We start from the raw sequence: 18,873 nt of genomic DNA, 5'->3' as shown, positions 1-18,873 counted from the left end.
ACCAGAGGGGCAGGGTGCGTGGGGTGGGGAGCTGAGGGGAGAGGGGGCCTGGTGGTATGTGGTAGAGAACTATGTGGGTGCCTTGGTGGGGGCGTGTTGTGAGAACGTGTATATGAAGAAGTGTGAACCTATACCCTTATATAATATACAGTGTTGTAAAACCAGTGTTGCCTCAATAAAAACAATAGAATTAAAACAAAACCAAGCAAAACAATGGAGAGAGTAAAAAGATCAGTTTGCCAGGAGTTTGGAGGTATTTGAATAAATAAAACAGAGAATTGTTAGGAAAATGAAACGTTCCTGTCTGGTACTGTGGTGATGATCACATGACTTTATGCAATAGTCAAACCCATAAAAATAAAATGTACATCAGAAAGAGTGAACCTTAATATCTACTTTAATAATAATTTGTCAACACTGATTTATCGATTCTAACAAATGGACTGCACTAATATAAGTTAAAAGGGGAGGGGAGGAGAGTAACATGGGGACCCTGTACTCTGTTCATTTTTTTCCTTGTAAATCTAAAATGGTTCTAAAAGGTAAATTTTATTCATTTTTAAAGACTAAATTATGTTTATAACAGCTCTTGATTTGTTACATAATTTGGAAAATCTGCACATATTGGAAGGGAGATAAGGTGACTTTTGGGAATAATCAAGTTATGTCAATGTAGTTCAGATTTGTATTATGCCTATGCCTCATGGGCAAGATTTTCTGAATTTTAACGGTGTCATCAAAAATGGTCAGCAGAGGGAGCTAGAGGAATTTTTGGTAACTTTTGGTTTTTTTGTTTTCATGAACTCAAAAACAAGAGATGAATAAAAGCCAGGATCAACCTCCTCACGAACTTGAGAACCAGTTCATATTGCGCCTGCCTTTGGTAAGAAACCCTCATATCTCAGACCAAAGATCTTCAGTGCATTAGCACCAGTTCGTCTTGGATTCTGTAACTTTTTTTTTTCTATTTAAGGTAGGCTGTAAAAACTGAGAACGCTTGCTTCCCAGGGATCGTGTTCTGTTAAGCGGTCCCTTCCTAATGTGTACTATTCTAGCAGTCTTTCTTTTTGGCCATACATACTGCCTGTCGTGTGGGTTAATTTCCTGACAAACAGCTGTGTCAGTGGTGGATTCAGTCACCACCACAGACACTAACAGCCGGCTCACTGGACAGCCAAAGTAAGATGCTTCTAAAATCCTTCCTATCACCTCAGAGGGGTTAGTGCTGTTTCATGTAAATTCATTACCTTGCGATGGCTGTTGAAGCTCGTCTCAATTTGTTCTTGGAATCTATTCCCCACTGATACCTGTGTTCAAGTATTATTTAGTCTAAGGGCGCTGTATTATACAGGGACTTCTGAAAGGTATTTCCCCAATTAGGGTTAATTAATATACCCGGTACACTGCGACTAAACCTTGCCTTAGCAACTTCCAAGGAAAGGGCAGCAGCAAGTAGGAGGATTATAGAGCACTCACCAGAACTGCTAAAAGATTGCATAAGATTGGAGTAAGTCTCAGCCTAACTTATACATGTAATGTGGTTACATGGCATTGCTTCTAACATTTGGGAAGTTTCAGGATTTATTTAGGGGGACGGTCTCTGACATATCTGTTTGATCAGTTGCCAAGTACAAAATTGATCATTCTGATTTTTCACTTTGTTTTCATTTTAGGAACATGCTTCTACTGTCAGAAAGATAGTACATTCTAGATGCCTCTCTGTGAAGGATAAATTGAAAATTGACTTATCTCGTAAGTACTTAATATCCATTTAGCATACATCAAGCACTGATTTATTAAGGATTGCTGTGTGCCAAGCACTATACTAGATACTATGGATGCGACAAAAAATCGAATGTGATCTTTGCCTAGATGGACTGTAAAGAGAGGCTTAAATCACTGCAAACCTCTTCATTTAACAGAAAGGAAGTATAAGGAAAAACTGGGGGGTCAGCTGTGGATTTGTATATTGTGGATTATCTTCTGTATGCACTTTTTGTAATTGCTGACCGTCAGGGGATGACAAATGAATATCTTGTTCTGTTTACAAGGGTGACCTATCTTTCTCTCTTCTAAATACTATTTATTAGATTCTTAAACTGAGAAAAGTATATAAAAAAATTAAATAGCCCATTAATTCACTAACCTTTATTAACATTTAAAAAAGCTAATACAAGTTCATGGTTAGAAAATTCAAATAAAACCAAAGTTTAGAAGAAGTGAGATTCTTTTTCACAGTGCCCCAACCTCAATGCCACATAGAATACTGTTTCTCCTTCTGTTTCCTTACAGACAAACTTTTATGATTAATACCAATGTTCAGATAATCTCTACACTTTTTTAAAAAATTATTTATTGTCAAAATTAAGAACATATATAGTTACTGTTCACTCAGAACTGCTTGCTTCCCTGACCATAATCTCTACACTTTTAAAGTTAATTCAACACAAAAGGGATTAGTCCAAACATGATTGGCCTCTTTCTTTTTTCATTTAGTATTAGAAGATTATACTTGAATCCTCTTATAGCAAAAGACATTCATCTGGGCAGGATTCAGAGTCTATGACTGTATATTGATACCTGTATATAGGTGTGTATACAGTCAATACAGGGTTATTGTGTAGAAGTTTATCTTTGTGTAGTTAACTAAATTTATAATTGGAGAAATACTGTCACCATTCTAGAATCAACCCTTCCCTCATCCAGCCATTTGAAAACACATGCAAAGATATAATTTAAATGCTTCCAGTAGTGTCAAAATGAATGGGTTTGAGCAAATGGAACTTGCCTTTCAGTATAAGAATGAAGCATTTACTGCTTCACCTACATTTGGTTCATAGCCATTACCAAGAAAACTTAGCCACTTTGATTCGGTGACACAGCTGAGAAATAAGAACTCCATCTACTCTTCTGTGGGAAGTTACTAATTGTAGTATGCAGTTCTAGCATTATGAGAACTACTAGATTTCATGGAAGACTAGTCTATTCTACATAAATTATCATTATTCAAACACTAGGAAGCTTAGAGTACTGTACATTGGGAATATGTCAATTTTAACTTTTCCTACTTTCCTTCAGCTGGTAGACGTCATGCAGTTGTAGAGGTAGAAGATGTTTCACTAGCTGCTAAGCTGGTCGATTTGCCTTGCGTTATTGGAAGCCTGAAAACTCTCGATAAAAAAACATTTTATAAAACAGCAAATATTTCGCAGGTATGAGCATGTTTTCTTTATCTATTAGCTCCATCATCCTTCAAGAAATTTCTCTCTCATTTCTTTCTTTCAGTGTTCCTTACCACTTGGTGAATGGCTGCTTTTCTAATTTCCAGTTCAGTCTCACAGGATTCGATTGTCATGTTCTGGTTTGGTGTTTTATCCATAACTTTTCATTAAGTTATTTTATCCAGATTTCTTTTAGAGCCCCTTGCTTGCCATTTATGATGGATTCTATTATTTGAAAATTACAAGCATCTGGGATCTTCTGAACTGTGTGCTAAAGCAATTTGCTGTTACCTCTGGAGATTTGCTGTGGATCTCACTCATCATCTCTACTGTTGATTTCTTGCTTCCTTTCTAAATCAAATGCTAAGATATATCTGTTTTCAACATATTTCCTCTACAGTGGTAAGCACTCAAGCTAAAAACAGAAAAACAAAAACAAAAACAAAAACAAAAAAAACAAAACCAAACCTCAGAGTCCATGTACAGTGCTGCTGGGGCAGACACTGAGAGAATGAATATCAGTGTATGTAATGGTTTTTTGGAAAAGCCAAGTAACATTCTTATTTCTCTGCTCCAGGATTTCTGGTGGTAAGAATGATCATGATTAATTACTAACCCAAGATTTAGGACCATAGTCAACTGCTTTGTCTTTGTTAAATGTAGATGCTTGTATGTACTGCTGATGATGGTTCCCAATCTTCAGAAGAATCATTTACCTCTCCTGATGTTAAAACAGACAGTAAAAGTGAAAAGGAGACACAGAAAGAATATGTCTGGAAGCATGGCAGTAAGTCATCAATGTCACCAGCCCCTGTTCATTGTGACTGACTACATTTATCTGCACATCCCTAATTACTTGTGGCCCAGGGATCTGTTAGCATACTTAGGTGTTTGGTTCACTAGGCATCCAGACACTTGAAGGAACTAGTCCTGTCATGAACCAGTGACTTATAGTATGGCCTTTCTCTTTATCAAATTCAGATAGCTATGTGACTACCATCAGTCATTTCACTATGTATTTTACTATGTTGAATTTATTTTAGTTACTCCACCACTTAAGAATGTCAGAAAGAGACGGTTCCGCAAAACAACCAAAAAGGTTAGTTGCATGCTATTTCTGTCTCCTGGGTGGACTGGAAGATAATTATGAGTGGGAGGGAAGAGGAGCCAGCCCACTGGGAATAAATTGTTCACCCCCATATATGTTCAGTAAACAGTTACTGAGTATGAGCTAAATGCCAGGCACTGTGTGCAAGCAATTGGGAAGTGAATAAAAGTGGCCTGATCATTGACTTATAGGCTAGTGATTTATGATTAGGGTGTGTCATGAATTTGAAACTTCTGCTAGGACTTTTAGTGTTCATTTGTAAGCTAGAACCAAAAGCTGAGAATTGGGCATTGTGGTTATATTCCTAACCTAACCTCAGACCTGTAGAACCTTGGACAAGCTACATGTGTACTGAGGCTTGCCATCCTTCTGTAATTGTGAAATAATTGCTGTTTCACATTCATTTGTAAGAAATAGAAGAGTGAAACTGTATAACCTTTACCTGTTTTTCCCGTTGTAACTTTCTGCAAAACTAGTACAATATCACAGTTGACATTATTATAACTCACCAGTGGTGTTTAGATTTCTCCAGTTTTATGTGTACTCTTGTGTGTTTATATGTGCATGTGTTTTAGTTCCATGCAGTTTTATCCCATATGTAAGTTCATTTAGCCACCTATATGGTTAGGCTGATAGTCGGATCACCGTGCAGAATCCCCATCTTGCCCTTTTGTAGTGAAATTCACCTCCTTCCCGAATCTCTAACCCCTAACAATCACTAGTATATTTTCTATTTCTATAATTTTGTCACTTTTAGAATATCACAGCAATGGAACCATCCAGTGCATGAGATTTGAACTGTCCTTTTTTTTTTTTTTTAAGTTTTATTTATTTGTGCATACAGAACAGGGGTATATTCCAGAGGCTCAGGGGTGGCGAGAGGCTTCACCAGAAACAGAGTGGGGAGCAGCACAGGCAGATCGACGAAGTACACTGCTGAGGGGAGCAGCGGGCGGGTCAGGAGAGGTCTGCCACGCCATGTGGTCATCTCCGGGGCAGGCGGGAATCGAACTCATGCAGAAGCTGCTTTTAGCTTCTTAGTGTGGTGCTTTAACCCGCTGTACCACCAGGGAGGGCCCTGAACTGTCCCTTTTATTTTTTTTTTTAAAGATTTATTTATTTTTTCATACAGAACTGGGGTACAGGCCAGAGATGCGGAGGGTGAGAGGATTCACCAGAGACAGAGTGGGGAGCAGCACAGGCAGATCGACGAAGTACACTGCTGAGGGGAGCAGCGGGCGGGTCAGGAGAGGTCTGCCACACCATGTGGTCACCTCCGGGGCAGGCGGGAATCGAACTCATGCGAAGTGGCTTTAGATTCTCAGTGCTGTGCTTTAACCCGCTGCGCCACCAGGGAGGGCCTGAACTGTCCTTTTTAAACCCCATTCAGCATAATACCCTGAAGACTCATCCAAGTTTTTGCACGTTTTTCAACAGTTGATTCCTTTTTACGGCTGGGTAGTATTCCATATTATCAATGTACCATAGTTAAACTGTCCACCATTGAAGGATATTGGATTGTTTCCAGCTCTTGTCTATTAAAAATGAAGCTCAGAGCAGATTTTTGTGTAAATATAAGTAGTCATTTATTTGGGAAAATACCCAGGAATGCAATTGTTGAGTCATAGGTAGTCACATGTTGTTTTGGAAAAATTTACCATACTGGTTTCTAGAATGGCTGCACCATTTTACATTCCACAGTGAATCTGTGATCAAGCTTCTTTACATCCTTATCAGCATTAAGTGTTGTCACTTTTTTTAGCCTTTCATTTAGATGTGTAGTGATCTCACTGTGGTCTTAATTTGCATTTCCCTGATGGCTAATGATGTTGACTATCTTCCATGTGCTTGTTTGCCATCTATGTACTCTCAAATTTAGTGACAGACATTCATGTCTTTTTGCCCATTTTCTAATATTTTTTAATTGTTGCATTTTGAAAGCTCTCTTTCTATCCCGAATACTATCCTTTTGTCAGATACATAGTTTAAATAGCTTCTCCCTGTCTTTTGCTTGTCTTTTCTGTGCAGGGTCTTTCTTTTTTTTCTGTACTGGTTTTTTTTTTAAATTAATTTATTTTTTTACACCATAAACAATTTGTTTTACATCATTCTTTATTTTGTGAATTACCCCACACCCCCGCTCAGTAATCCCCATGGATTTCCCATCACCAATTTACCCGTATGCCATCACCACATTCCAGTGCATTCTTCCCACCCAGTTCCCATCTCATCCCCCCCTCACGACGCACTTTAAATGTCTCTGGTTTGTAGTTGTTCATTGTTTTCATTTTTACTCTCTCACATTTGTTAGTCTCTCTTTTTTTTTCTTCCCTGATCCTTTCTGCTCCTGATATGAGTGAAACCATCTGATATTTTTCTTTCTCTTTCTGGGTTGTTTCACTAAGCATGATCCCTTCCAGCTCCATCTATGTTGCTGCAAAAGGCATGTGTTTATCTTTATTGATTGCTAAGTAATATTCCATTGTATATATGTACCACATCTTCTTAATCCAGTCATCTATTTTTGGGCATTTGGGTTGATTCCACAATTACCCTGTTGTAAATAGAGCAGCAATAAACATGGGGTGCAGGTATTCTTTTGAATCAGTGTTTTTGTGTCTTTTGGGTAGATCCTTAAGAGTGGGATTGCTGGGTCACATGGAAGCTCCATTTGTAGCAGTTTTGAGGAACCTCCCAACAGCTTTCCATAGTGTTTGGACCAGTTTGCATTCCCACCAACCAGTGTAGGAGAGTTTCTCGCCAACATCTGTTGTTGTGCAGGGTCTTTCAAAGAACACTTTTCTTTTGCTTGATGACATCGAATCCATTGGTTTTATTCCTCTTAAGGATCTTGTTTATTTGTGTCAGTTTATGAACTCTGCCTAGCTCAGATCCTGAAGATTTTCTCCTGTTTATTTTTTCTAAAAGTTTCACATTTTACATTGAAGCCTGCAGTCCGTTTTTAAGTTAATTTTTATATAAGGTGTGAGGCTTAGGTCAGCACTTACTTTTTGACTTCTGCACATCCAGTTGCTCTCTCACCATTTGTTTAAATGGCTGTCTTTGCCCCATTGTATTGCTTTTGCATTTTTCCCAAAAATCAGCAGGGCAGATTGTGTGGCTGTTTCTGGGCTCTCTCCTTTGGTCCACTAATCCGTATGTTGATTTGTCCACTGAGAATCGCAGTGTAGCTATCATTGATAACTTTTGAAATCAGGAAGACTGCACTTCAATTTTTCTTTGCCAAGGTTGTTTTAACCATCCTGGAGCCTGTACATTCCATATAAATTTTAGAGTCAGTTTGTCTCTTCATACAAAACCTTGCTGAACATATTGATAGCAATTGCATTAAACCTATGGATCAGTTTGGGGAAAATTAACAGTCTTACTCTCTTGCTTAATTTATGAACACAGTTGCATTGGCTTTTAAACTGTTAGTGAACAGGCTCTACTTAGTACCTACTAAGTGTAAAACTAAGACTAGTTCTAGAATTCTTTATACTTTGGTGAACTAGTATAATCTTCATATAACTTCACTGTTCGTTGTGTTTTATTCATAGACCAATGATACCAAACAAGTGGAAGAAACCAATTTTACTGAGGTAGAGCAATCATAATATAACTTTGTTATTATTTTAAAGTATTGTTTCTCATGAGCTCTTACACCTACTTCCAGTATCACACTGAATTTGATTAGCTGAAAAATGAACTCATTATTTAATGTCTGATAACTCTTACAGGAAAAGATATAATTTGGACAGTGACCTTGTGTATTTTAATCTGCTTTTCCACTGGTATTTATTTAAAACGTCCTTTCTTGGAAACCACCATTCACTTTTACCAGCAGTTGTTTGCAGTTGTTTATTCTCCCTCATAGTTCTAATTTCTATTTGTGGCATGACAAATTGGTTGCTGTGGAGATAATTGTCTAAAACTGGATTTAAGGGAGAACATGTAGCTAAGACCCAGTTTTTACAGGAAAACCTCTAATAACAAAGTTGTGGGGAAGTGAAATGTGAGAATTTGGATCTTTAAATTAAATTACTTCTAAATAACAAATAAAGTCTGATACTGTTCTTTGCCAGTAGGTGGTCAAAGCAAATAATAACTGAGTCCTAAGGGTTGTGCCTCTGAGAAATCTCTTTAATATGAGCTGCAGGTTGAAAAGATTGTTTCAAGCAGTTTATTTGCTTGGGGGGAAATACACTTATGTATAGAACTCTAGACCCTGGGTGAAGATTCTTGCATAAATAACATTACTTAAAGTAGACGTTTGGATTGATGGATATGTAAAGAAGTTAATTCTTTTAATTCATTTATATGTAGGAAAAGGGCATTCCTGCAAAACACAGCCTGTTCAGTGACAGCATTAATATTCCTCCTCTCCCCCCCTTGGCTGATTATGTTGACTCTCCTGATGTGGAGAAGGAAGTGAAAAGACTCCTGTATTCAGATGCTGAAGCTGTCAGTGCCCGTATCCTTTTATACCAAATATTTTCTCTTGTAATCTGTTCTATTTCATATGTACTTGCTGACAAACCCTCACTTCTGATATTTATGTGCAGTTTTAATGTGTAGAAATTAAGATTTCTGGAAAAGTTACTTTCTAGCTAGAAACAGTAACTTCACATAATAGAAACTTATGTGTGTCAGTCGACACAAGTGACCTGAAGTTGAGCCTCTTCCTTTTCAGCTTTATCACCTCCTTTCTCTCTGCCTTTTCCTTGACTACTTCATCTCTCAGGGTGGGAGGTCATTGGTGAAGATGAAACTAAGGAAATAGAAAGTCAAGGCTCCATTCGAGGCTTTGCTCTATCACGGGGAACAAGTGGCCATAAGCAGAAACATACCCCACCATCAGGTACATTTGTAAAGGCAAAGCAGGAGCTTCAGAGAGGGCATATGTTGTCTGCTTGGGAGAACCATTGTCCACAGACTCTCGGGCCAATCACAGCACAAGGGTGCTTTTGCTCTTCTTTCTTCTTCTTGGTCCTTCTATAGTTTAAGGCTTTTAGAGTGGTATTCTGATTGCCCATTCGTCCCTGGTGGGTGTTTGGAATGTCTTGATCATTGCATACCCGAATGGGTGTTACAGTGTTTTGTATTTCCTGCCTTTCTTTTGGTTTCTTCCTGCAAGAAAAATTATGACAGTAATTGGTTGCTGAATAAATATAAGGAGGAATATAACTGTTGGAGTGGATGTCATTGGAAAAGCTTCCAATAGTTTCACCTTCCTTTTTTTTCAAACCAATAGAATATAATATACTTCAGGAGATGTTCAGGGATTCTAGCAGTAATAGTAGTGATGAAGAGGATGAGGATGAGGATGAAGAGTATGTGTATGACTATGATGAAGAGGAAGACGAAAGTTATGAAGAAGATATGGAAAGGAAGCTACATGCTAAGCTCCTTGAAGCTCGCCAGTATGGGGGAAAGGAAATAGCTCGTTCATTAGGTGAGTGAGAGGAGACATCAAAGGGGCAGGCACGGTGCAGGTAGGGCAGTGCTGAAGATGAACTCTGAGCATGCAGTGAATGCAGGGCTACGTTTGAGAAGTTATTGTGGAGATGTGCAGTTGAGTTTTAGTTGATTTGGATCTTGACATGTTAATTTATGTTATGTTTTAATACAAAAAGTTTCTGTCTCTCTTAGTTGTGGAAATTCAGAAGCAGATTGGTTACCTGGAGAGAAAGCTCCAAAATATTCAGAGCAAAGCACAAAGGCAGAGGAATGTCATCAGGAAAGTGGAAAATCTGACACTCAAGGTAAATTCTTGTCGGCAGGTGTGAAAATACTTTGGTATTTCACTTTCAGGACCCCATCTTTAAGTTTCTACTCATTTACCGCCGTGCGGTATCCTTGTTCACCCTAATACAAGACAGCCCTATTTTCTGTTACCTGAATAATTTTGATCATCTCATATAAGCATTTTTGGGAAAGGACCGGGGAACTTGAAATAATAATTGCCAACATTAAGCTTTTACCATGTGAAACTAAGCATTTTATATGCATTATCTCATTTTATCCCTACATTTCTGAGATACTATTATTTCCTAGTTTTAGTAAATTATTTCCCACCCGTTCCCATTTTGTAAATAAGGAATTGAAATTTAAAGAGGCTAAGTAACTTGCCAAAGACCATAGTAAGTGGTGAGACATAGATGGAGACCTATCGTTTTATATCAAAATGAATTCACTGTGGTGAAAGAAAATTAACTAAATTCATTTAAAATGCTTATTTAAGTGATTGATGCCTGACAAGGATACCTATGTTGTTTTATTTTATCATTACACATGATTATTTTATAAATATACATGTCAACAAAAGGGAAATACATGTTTAGGCCATGTTTGCTTTCCTTTTTGGAGTGAGGAAAATTCCAAAGCCTCTGAAGAATTCTTTGCCACGTTTCATTTTCTGTAAAGCTGTTGTGACCCAAGGTGAGCAACATGGCATGTGACTGTTGTCCTTTAGAATGACCAGATGAGACAATGGATGGGTACATACTTTGAGAGACAACTTTTTAAAATAGTTTACCACAGTCAAAGGATTGTGCTAAATGAGGTAACAGGAAGGCATTCCAAGTATTTATTTTAGGGCAAGAAAAAAAAATGTCGTTTTGGGCAAATCAAATCAAATCTTATGGCCCTGTCACTAGGGGGTGCAGTTTTTATACTATAAATCCTTCTAAAAGAATGCTCTTTTTTGGGATGACTGATAGTTTTTCTGATCAAATTATTTGCCAAAGTCTTGTCAGCCTAACCTGGGTACTCCTTTCCTTCGAGACTCTGTTCTCATCATTTATACAATTTGTCTTCCAGAATCATATAAGGAATGTGCTGGAGCAGCTGAAATTACAGGAAAAGCACAAAAGTGAACAGGTGAGAAGTGTATTTTCAAATCAACACAAAATGTTTGAGACAGAGTCCCTACCCCCGCTCCTGATCTCATTTTGGGCTGTTCCTTTCAGAGGAATAGTAGTAGCCAGATCTTCTAAATGAGGGTAGCAAGTTGGAACAAGGTCTTCGTGAAAATTCACTCACTCGTTACTGGTGCCTATTAAGTGAAAAATACTGGACGTGTATACAGTGTTGAATAAGACAGATGCATTAATCGTCCTCATGAAGCTAACAGTTTAGCAGAGATTGATAGTGAAAAATCATCATATCATTGTGAAGAAGTGGTGTGACAGAAAAAGGTTAATGGCGCTGTTTAGATAAAGAAGAGTCCTGAATTAAATTGCTAGGGTTGGGGGCGGGGGGTGTCACACTAGGTTTCTCTGGACTGACATTTAAGGTGAGACCTGAAAGATAATTCCAGGCAAAGAAGGGAGGAAGAGCCACCTGGATGGAGCATATGAGAAAGAACTTGACCTCTTTGGAGACCGCTGGAATACTTAAAGCAAGGAAGAGAGTGACATAACATCAGGTCAGAGAAGTAGACAGAGGCCATATTGTAGGGTCCCTTGTAGGCTGTAGTAAGGAGGATGGTGTTAGTCTTGAGTGCAATGGGAAGCCCTGGGAGAGTTTTTAGCAGGAGAACTGCATTTAATTTAAACTTTAAAAAGATCACTCTGGGGCCCTCCCTGGTGGCGCAGCAGGTTAAAGCACAACACTCAGAAACTAAAGCCACTTTAACATGAGCTCAATCCCTGCCCCAGAGGTGATCCACATGGCGCGGCAGACCTCTCCTGTCTCACCCGCTGCTCCCCTCAGCAGTGTACTTCGTCAGTCGGCCTGTTCTGCTCCCCACTCTGTCTCTGGTGAATCTTCTCACCGCCCCTGCACCTCTAGCCTGTACCCCAGTTCTGTATGCATAAATAAAATAAATCTTAAAAAAATTACTCTGATTATCTGGAGAATGGATTGTAGAAGGGCAGGCCTAGAGAGCCAGTTAGGCGGCTGGGTGGTAATTTAATAAGAGATGGTGATAACTTGGACTAATGAGGTAGCAATGGGATAGAAAGAATATATATATTTTAACTCTGATATGTAGTTAATGTCTTTATAACAGCTTTATTGATCTATAACTCATATCCCATGCAGTTCACCCATTTAAATTGTGTCGTTCACCTGTTTAAATTGTACAACTCAGTGGTTTTTAATATATCCACAGAATTGTGCAGCTGTTACCACAACCACTTTTAAAACATTCTCATCACCCCAAAAAGAAATCCCCTATTTTTTAAAAAAGATGCACTTATTTATGCATACAGAGCTGAGGTACAGGCCAGAAGTGCAGGGGCAATGAGAGGGTTCACCAGAGACAGAGTGGGGAGCAGAACAGGATGACTGATAAAGTACACAGTGGGGCACTCTCTGCCAACAGAGAGACGCCACAATATATCTTCTTCTGGACCCTTTATTCTTCTCCCTCACGCGCCTGCCTCCTGCCTGCTTCTCTCTCTCCCCCTGCTTGCTTGCTTCTCTTGCTCTCTCTAGCTTTCCTCCTGCTTGCTTCCTTCGCTTGCTGTAGCTTGCCTCCTCTCTGCTGCCCACCCCCCAGAGTCCGTTATAGCAGTTGCTTAAATAGCATTCATTGACCAATCAGAGCACTGCTCACGTGTACATTGGCCAATCAGAGCACTGCTCACGTGTACATTGGCCAATCAGAGCACTGCTCACGTGTACAACAGGCAGGTTTGGCTGCTGAACCATGGGGCTGGGGTCCCGGGCACCCCGACAGTACACTGCTGATGGGAGCATCGGTCGGGTCAGGAGAGGTCTGCCAGGCCATGTGGGTCACCTCTGGGGTGGGGATCAAACTCATGCTGAAGTGACTTGCTTCTTAGTGCTGTGCTTTAACCCCCTGCGCCACCAGGGAGGGCCAGAAATCCACTATTTTCTGTGGATCCCTCCTTACTCCCCAGCTCTAGGCAACCACTAATTTACTTTCTACTAATCTACTTTGCCTATTCATGTTATTTCATATAAAAGCAAACATAACATAGGTTTTGGTGTTTGACTTCTTTCACTTAGCACAATGTTTTCAAGGCTAATCCATCATTGTGGCATGTATTCGTTTTCCATGTTACGGCCAAATAACATCCCCTTGTATGGATGTTGCACCTTTTATTTATTCTTTCATCCATCAAGGGGCATTTGAGTTCTTTCTACTTTTTGCGATCATGAATAATATTGATGTGTGGATTCATATATATTTTATGAATGTATTAGAGTTGATAGGAATTAGGTCATTTACTGAGTGTTGGAGGAGAAAGATATGTTAAGGATGTAACCCAGATTTCTAACATGAGCAACCTGTATTTAAAACCACAAGAGAGTGATAAGAGTGAAGAGAGATCATTGTGGAATAAGTAAGGATCAAGCCACCATACAGGAATGTATGCTGTCCCTTGCTCTATACTGTTGAGGGTAACCATTTAAAAGAGACTGACTTTTGAAGACTGTGACATTTATAGGAGGTCATATTATGGGGGTGGGCTTAGTATGCATTTCAAAGGTAGAGATAATGTTCCTTATGCCATATCAACAAAATCAGGGGAATTCTTCTGTTCTTTCTGTATTTTTCCTCCCCCTGGGCAAATTCCTTATCCAAGTACTCCTTATGAAACAACCAGTGAACCCCTAATGCCAGGATTACTTTAGCACCCACAAACAAACCTTTTGTTTTCATTCATGTGAGTAGTTAGGTTTGGTAAGTGCTATTTTCAGCATAAAAACAGAGCTGTAAACTTTATTTACCCAGAGTCCTTTATGTTAACTCATATATTCAATGCCTAGTTTAAACCAGGTCCTGCAGAGAGCTACAGAGTACTTACAACACAATCTGTGCCTCCAGCTGGGGTGAAGTCCATGAGGGGGATAGGAATTGAAAGGAATGGGCACTCAGCATTTGTCCGTGGGGATCAGGGGAGATGTTGATGTCGTTGTTTTCTTTTTGGAGTTGTTGGGCTCAGAGAGTGGGGTCCTTGGGTTCATTCTGGGAGAGGTTTCACCAGAGCTCCTCTTTCACCAGCACGCGATGAGTTCCCAGATGAGTTTCTCCATGAAACAGAGATACTAGCTGTGTCCGAAAGAGCAGGTTTATTATAAAAGGGAGCGGACAATAAAGGACACTGGCATAGACACAAATGGGAGGAAAGGGCTGTCCAGAGTGGCACAGTTGGCTGACAGGCCTGCCTGGTTGCGGGCGGGTGGCTTTGAGAGTGGCCTCTGCTGAGGGAGGTCAGTGAAGAGAAGCCCTGGCAGGTACAGGTCGTAGGCAGGCAGGAGGCTGCTGTTCTTCAGAGGGAGAGAGTTGGCACCTGCATAGTCCCAGGTGGGCAGAGGACTACCGCTCCCTGTCAGTGCAGACACTACACTGACAGAACCTCCTTCTCTTTGGGAGGGGCTTACGTGGAGGGGTTTGTTTGCTGACTTTTAATAAACTGTTGAATTTGAATGGAACCAGATTTCTACAATGGGCCCAATCTCCAGATCCTCCTCTTCAGGTCTGACCCCCGCTGCAGCAGTTTGCTACCTGCCTGGATCTTGTGCTTTGTGATCTGGGCATTGCCTGTCTAATGATCTTAGTTCCTGTAGCTGGGTTCATGGCTGTGTTCATCCCTTCTGTCCCCCACCTCCAGCTTTTGTCATTGTGTGAGTCAAGTTTCTGGTTGTGTGGCGCCTCTTTTCCTGTTTTTCTATCCTTATCCTCCAACAACATCATAGAGAGCAGGTGGGGCCTTAAAACGTGGGTACAGTTTTAATGAAGAAACAAGGAAAGAAGGGCGTTGTTTATGGAAAGGAGTGTGCACATGGACTCAGGCGGGATGCCAAGCTAAAGAGTTTAGTTTTTTCTCCAGGTGTAGGCTGTAACAGCCACCAGAACATTTTCACCTGGGGAATAGCTCGGGCTGATTTCTCTGCAGGCAGTGTAGGAGAAACTGGTGCGGGGAGAAACTGGAGGAAGATGCACGTGATGGAATCAGCACTCAGCAATTGTTTGAATTTACAGTGCAAACAAGAGAGTGGCAAAAAGTCCAGTGCCTGGGTAACAGGAAAATGGACTGCCACTAACAGAAATGAAGCCAGCAGGAAGAGGGCTATTAGGGGCGGGAGTGGGGAAGATGATGGGGTGAGCTGGAATTGGGTTGTGAGCACTTTTGAAAATGGGAGATTGGAGAGTGGCTCAGGCATAGACATGTTTATTGACGCTGTGGGGATAGGTGAGTTAGGCAGGTTGACTGTTAAGAAGTCTGAACCTCGAGAATAACCTCCCTTTAGGGGGTGGTGGGAAGAGAAAGAGCCCACAAAGGAGAAGGAATTGGAGCAATCAGTGGTCGTAATCCTGGTCAGTTGAGATGGTCTGAAGCTGAGTGAAAAGAGCCTCTAAATGACCACAGATAGCAGTTCCAGCTCTCGAGGGTTGGTGCAGGCACAGGGTGGTTGGGGATGTTCTGTTCCTCTCATTTCATCCAGTGAAAATCTATATCTACCCGGGGATGGAGCAGCCTCCGCTGAATAACGTTCCACAACAGTCTTTGTCCCAGTGACAGTATACCTTGGCATGCTACTGGTCATTTTGTCGTTTCAAGTTAGAAAACCTTATAGCACAAAGTGTTTCTGACTTAGAAAGCATTAGGATGTGGGGAGAATATCATCAGGCCCCTGACTAGTCAGCACCCTGGCCTGATTCCCAAGCCTCAACGAGGGCTGTGTAAGACCTGGTGTGTTGAGTGGAACAAGAGGCATCCCAACTGCCTTGTCTTCAGATTCTTAGAATGTGGCTATAATCTTGCCAGAGTGCAATTCTTAACGACTTATTTCGTTTTTAAAGCATCTTCAGTTTTTGTAAAAGCTTAATCGGGATTATTGTCATACACAACAAGCACATCAGAAGTGTTAATTGCACTGTAAACTGCTTTGCTGTTTGCTGCCAAATGAAGGTATAAAAGTGGAAAACTAATAGATGTTCTGGCTACTCTCTCTGTGTTACTGATAAACTGGAGTAGCACTCCCCGATGGCCATATTTGTTGGGTACGAGTGAGTTACAGTGAAGACATAGGAAGAAAAGAAAATGTTATCAGGTAGTCAAGAAGCCCAGTTTCCCCTTTCAGAGCTCTGCATAAAGCAGTGGAATTCATGTAATCAGATTCATTCTAAGCATGTTCGGTTTTAAAGCCTCCTTTTCTCTTAATGTTTGAACTGGTAAAGGACAGCGTTGATGGCCATACCATTGGGTACTTCGGCTCGGCGGTGGCACTGGGTTTTAGAACATTGCAAGACTAAGATACATAATTCTAGATCCAGTATTGGGATCTAAGATTTCAGATGAGTTTTTCCTGTTTTTCTGTTTCTTCTTACAGCTCAAGTACCTACGGGAACAATTGAAATATTATATGGAGAAGTGAGAAGAGCCTTCATTCTAGCACAAGCCTCGGATTCATCATTCAGAGTGGATGAAATTGTGCATGTTTTTACTCCTTCAGTTGCTTTATGTTGAGTTTTATTTTGTTGCCTTATGGCGAATGTACAAGTTATTTATTAGAAGTTTGTAACATGTAGAACGGGGCAGAATATAAAAATCTTGTAGGTTTTTAGGACAAAAGAGCCAACTCAGTGATGGGACTTTGCTTTCTTTTATTTTTCCCAGTCAATTGACAGTTACTTACATTGCTTTTATTCTGTGGTCCTATCATATGATTGAGCCATGCTTGCTAACCTGAAGGGCAAACCACTGACTTACATTCGTTTTAACAGTTCCTTTCTTTTTGCATTCAGTATGCCCTAAAACATAGAAGAAAGCAAGTCATTTCGGCCAAGGGCTAGTACCTGCCCTGGTGAATTTAAGTGCCTACCTCACAGGTTTAATGCTAGGTGTGCCTTGTCCATATATCTGGTAACAAGGGCTGTTTTCTGCTTAGGGACGATTTCTTGCTGCTGCTATCTTTGTTCTGTTGTGTTTTTAGGACTGAATGATTGATATTTGTCAGCTAAGGGAACAGTTAGACACAGTAGAAATTATATTCTGAGCTGTTATTCCAAACTTCTACATCCTAAATCCCATCAGAAAAGTTTAGAAAAAAACAGATACCTGTGAATACTTACCAAAAAAAAAAAAAAAAACCTGGGTGGAATTCCCCCCCAGTTGCATTTTTAAGGTCTTCTGTCCTTTAAGCAGTAAATAAAAGCCTCATGTTAAATGGATCCCTGTCTCCTTATTGGACTGCTGTCAAAACAAATTCATATTCAAAGGTAACTGTAAAGAGGCAATAAACTCTACAGCTAGGAAATACAGAAGAGACTGTCAGTGTGGGACATCCTTTTAGAATTCTTAGGATAACTCTTAAATGGATTAAGCAAATCATCTCATATTAATCACACAGCACTGGGATTTGAAGAAAGCATATAGAGAAGCAATCAAAATGGCAGCTGTGGTATTGGCATTGAATTACGTTTTAGTGGAATCCCAGGTGGGATCCCAGCTGTGCCAGTCACCATGGGCAAGTCCCTGCACCTGTTAGAACCTCCATTTCTTCTTCTGGACATTTAGGCTGATACTGCTTATCATCAGAGGCATCTGGTGGTTTTTGGAAATGGCTCAACTAGATCTAGGGTGGTCCCCAGGGAAAGTGGAGGTTCCAGGTTCCCCACTCCACCCAAGGCAGGGCGGAGCTGAGCAGGGAATAGAGGATGATGGAGAGGAGACTGAGAAGAAAGGAAGCAGGATGGTGAGCAAGGAGACCTGAGGGAGGCACATGTAACAGAGACATGAAGAAATGGCACTTGCTCCTTGGTCCTTGACTGGCTGAAACAGACGTGGGTGAGAGACCTGTGGGGAAGTCAACAATGGCAGCTCTTATCTTGGTTTTGATTTTGCTCTTTCCATAATTTTTGGGCTGTTTCTGACTCTTTCTATGGGTCCCCACCAGAAGGTACTTTAGACTTTTGGTGGGCTTTCTGGCCTTGCTTTGGGCCAACCCTATTTGGCTGGATATTTACCCATGAGGGGATTGGTAACTTCAGATGCTTGATTTGGAAACTTTATTCTTCCCCATTCTGCCCCTTTTCTGTATTACATACTACACACACACATACACATCTGCACACTCTCTTCTCTCTCTCTCTCTCTCTCTCTCTATATATATATATATAATTTTTTTATATCATTCTTCATTTTGTACATTTTTCATCTTGGTTGTAATCCCCCTGGTCTTCCCACCACCAATTCACCTATGTGCCATCACCAAGTCAAATGTGCTCTCTTCCCATCCCAGTTTTGATCCCATTCCCCTCTCCACTCCCATAGCATGTCCGGTTTATAGTTGTTTGTTGACTTTCATTTTTACTTTGTTACAATTTTTTTTAAATTATGATCCTTTACACTCCTGCTATGCTATGCGTGAAACCATCTGGTATTTTTCTTTCTCTTTCTGGCTTATTTCACTGAGCATGATCCCTTCCAGCTTCATCCATGTTGCCACCAGTGGCACAAGTTTATCTTTTTGATTGCCATATAATATTCCATTGTGTATAGGTACTACATCTTAATGCCGTCATCTATTTTTGGGCATTTGGGTTGATTCCACATCTTATTG

The 18,873-nt window shown here is 40.3% G+C and overlaps 1 protein-coding gene across 1 annotated transcript; it reads left to right on the top strand.

The window, feature by feature from the left end:
* The first annotated feature begins 817 nt into the window (after positions 1-817).
* TAF7L (TAF7-like RNA polymerase II, TATA box binding protein (TBP)-associated factor, 50kDa) lies at positions 818-17,367 on the top strand. The gene is made up of 12 exons (XM_012727109.1): positions 818-883; positions 1,674-1,752; positions 3,079-3,212; positions 3,885-4,008; positions 4,265-4,320; positions 7,890-7,931; positions 8,656-8,803; positions 9,074-9,190; positions 9,584-9,784; positions 9,982-10,094; positions 11,152-11,211; positions 16,642-17,367. Exons 1-12 carry the CDS (start codon positions 818-820, stop codon positions 16,684-16,686), a joined length of 1,185 nt encoding a protein of 394 aa, XP_012582563.1. The 3' UTR covers positions 16,687-17,367.
* Positions 17,368-18,873: the final 1,506 nt, after the last annotated feature.

The sequence above is a fragment of the Condylura cristata genome, unplaced genomic scaffold, assembly GCF_000260355.1.
Source record: "Condylura cristata isolate star-nosed mole 26May11 unplaced genomic scaffold, ConCri1.0 scaffold00019, whole genome shotgun sequence".
In the NCBI taxonomy this organism is placed as follows: Eukaryota; Metazoa; Chordata; class Mammalia; order Eulipotyphla; family Talpidae; genus Condylura; species Condylura cristata.
This window is presented reverse-complemented; position numbering and strand designations above follow the sequence as displayed.

Coding starts and splice junctions, on each gene's coding strand:
- TAF7L (XM_012727109.1), top strand. CDS start 818: ATGAATAAAAGCCAGGATCAACCTCCTCACGAACTTGAGAACCAGTTC. Junction 884..1,673: donor TCATATTGCGCCTGCCTTTG/GTAAGAAACCCT, acceptor TTTTCATTTTAG/GAACATGCTTCTACTGTCAG. Junction 7,932..8,655: donor AAGAAACCAATTTTACTGAG/GTAGAGCAATCA, acceptor ATTTATATGTAG/GAAAAGGGCATTCCTGCAAA.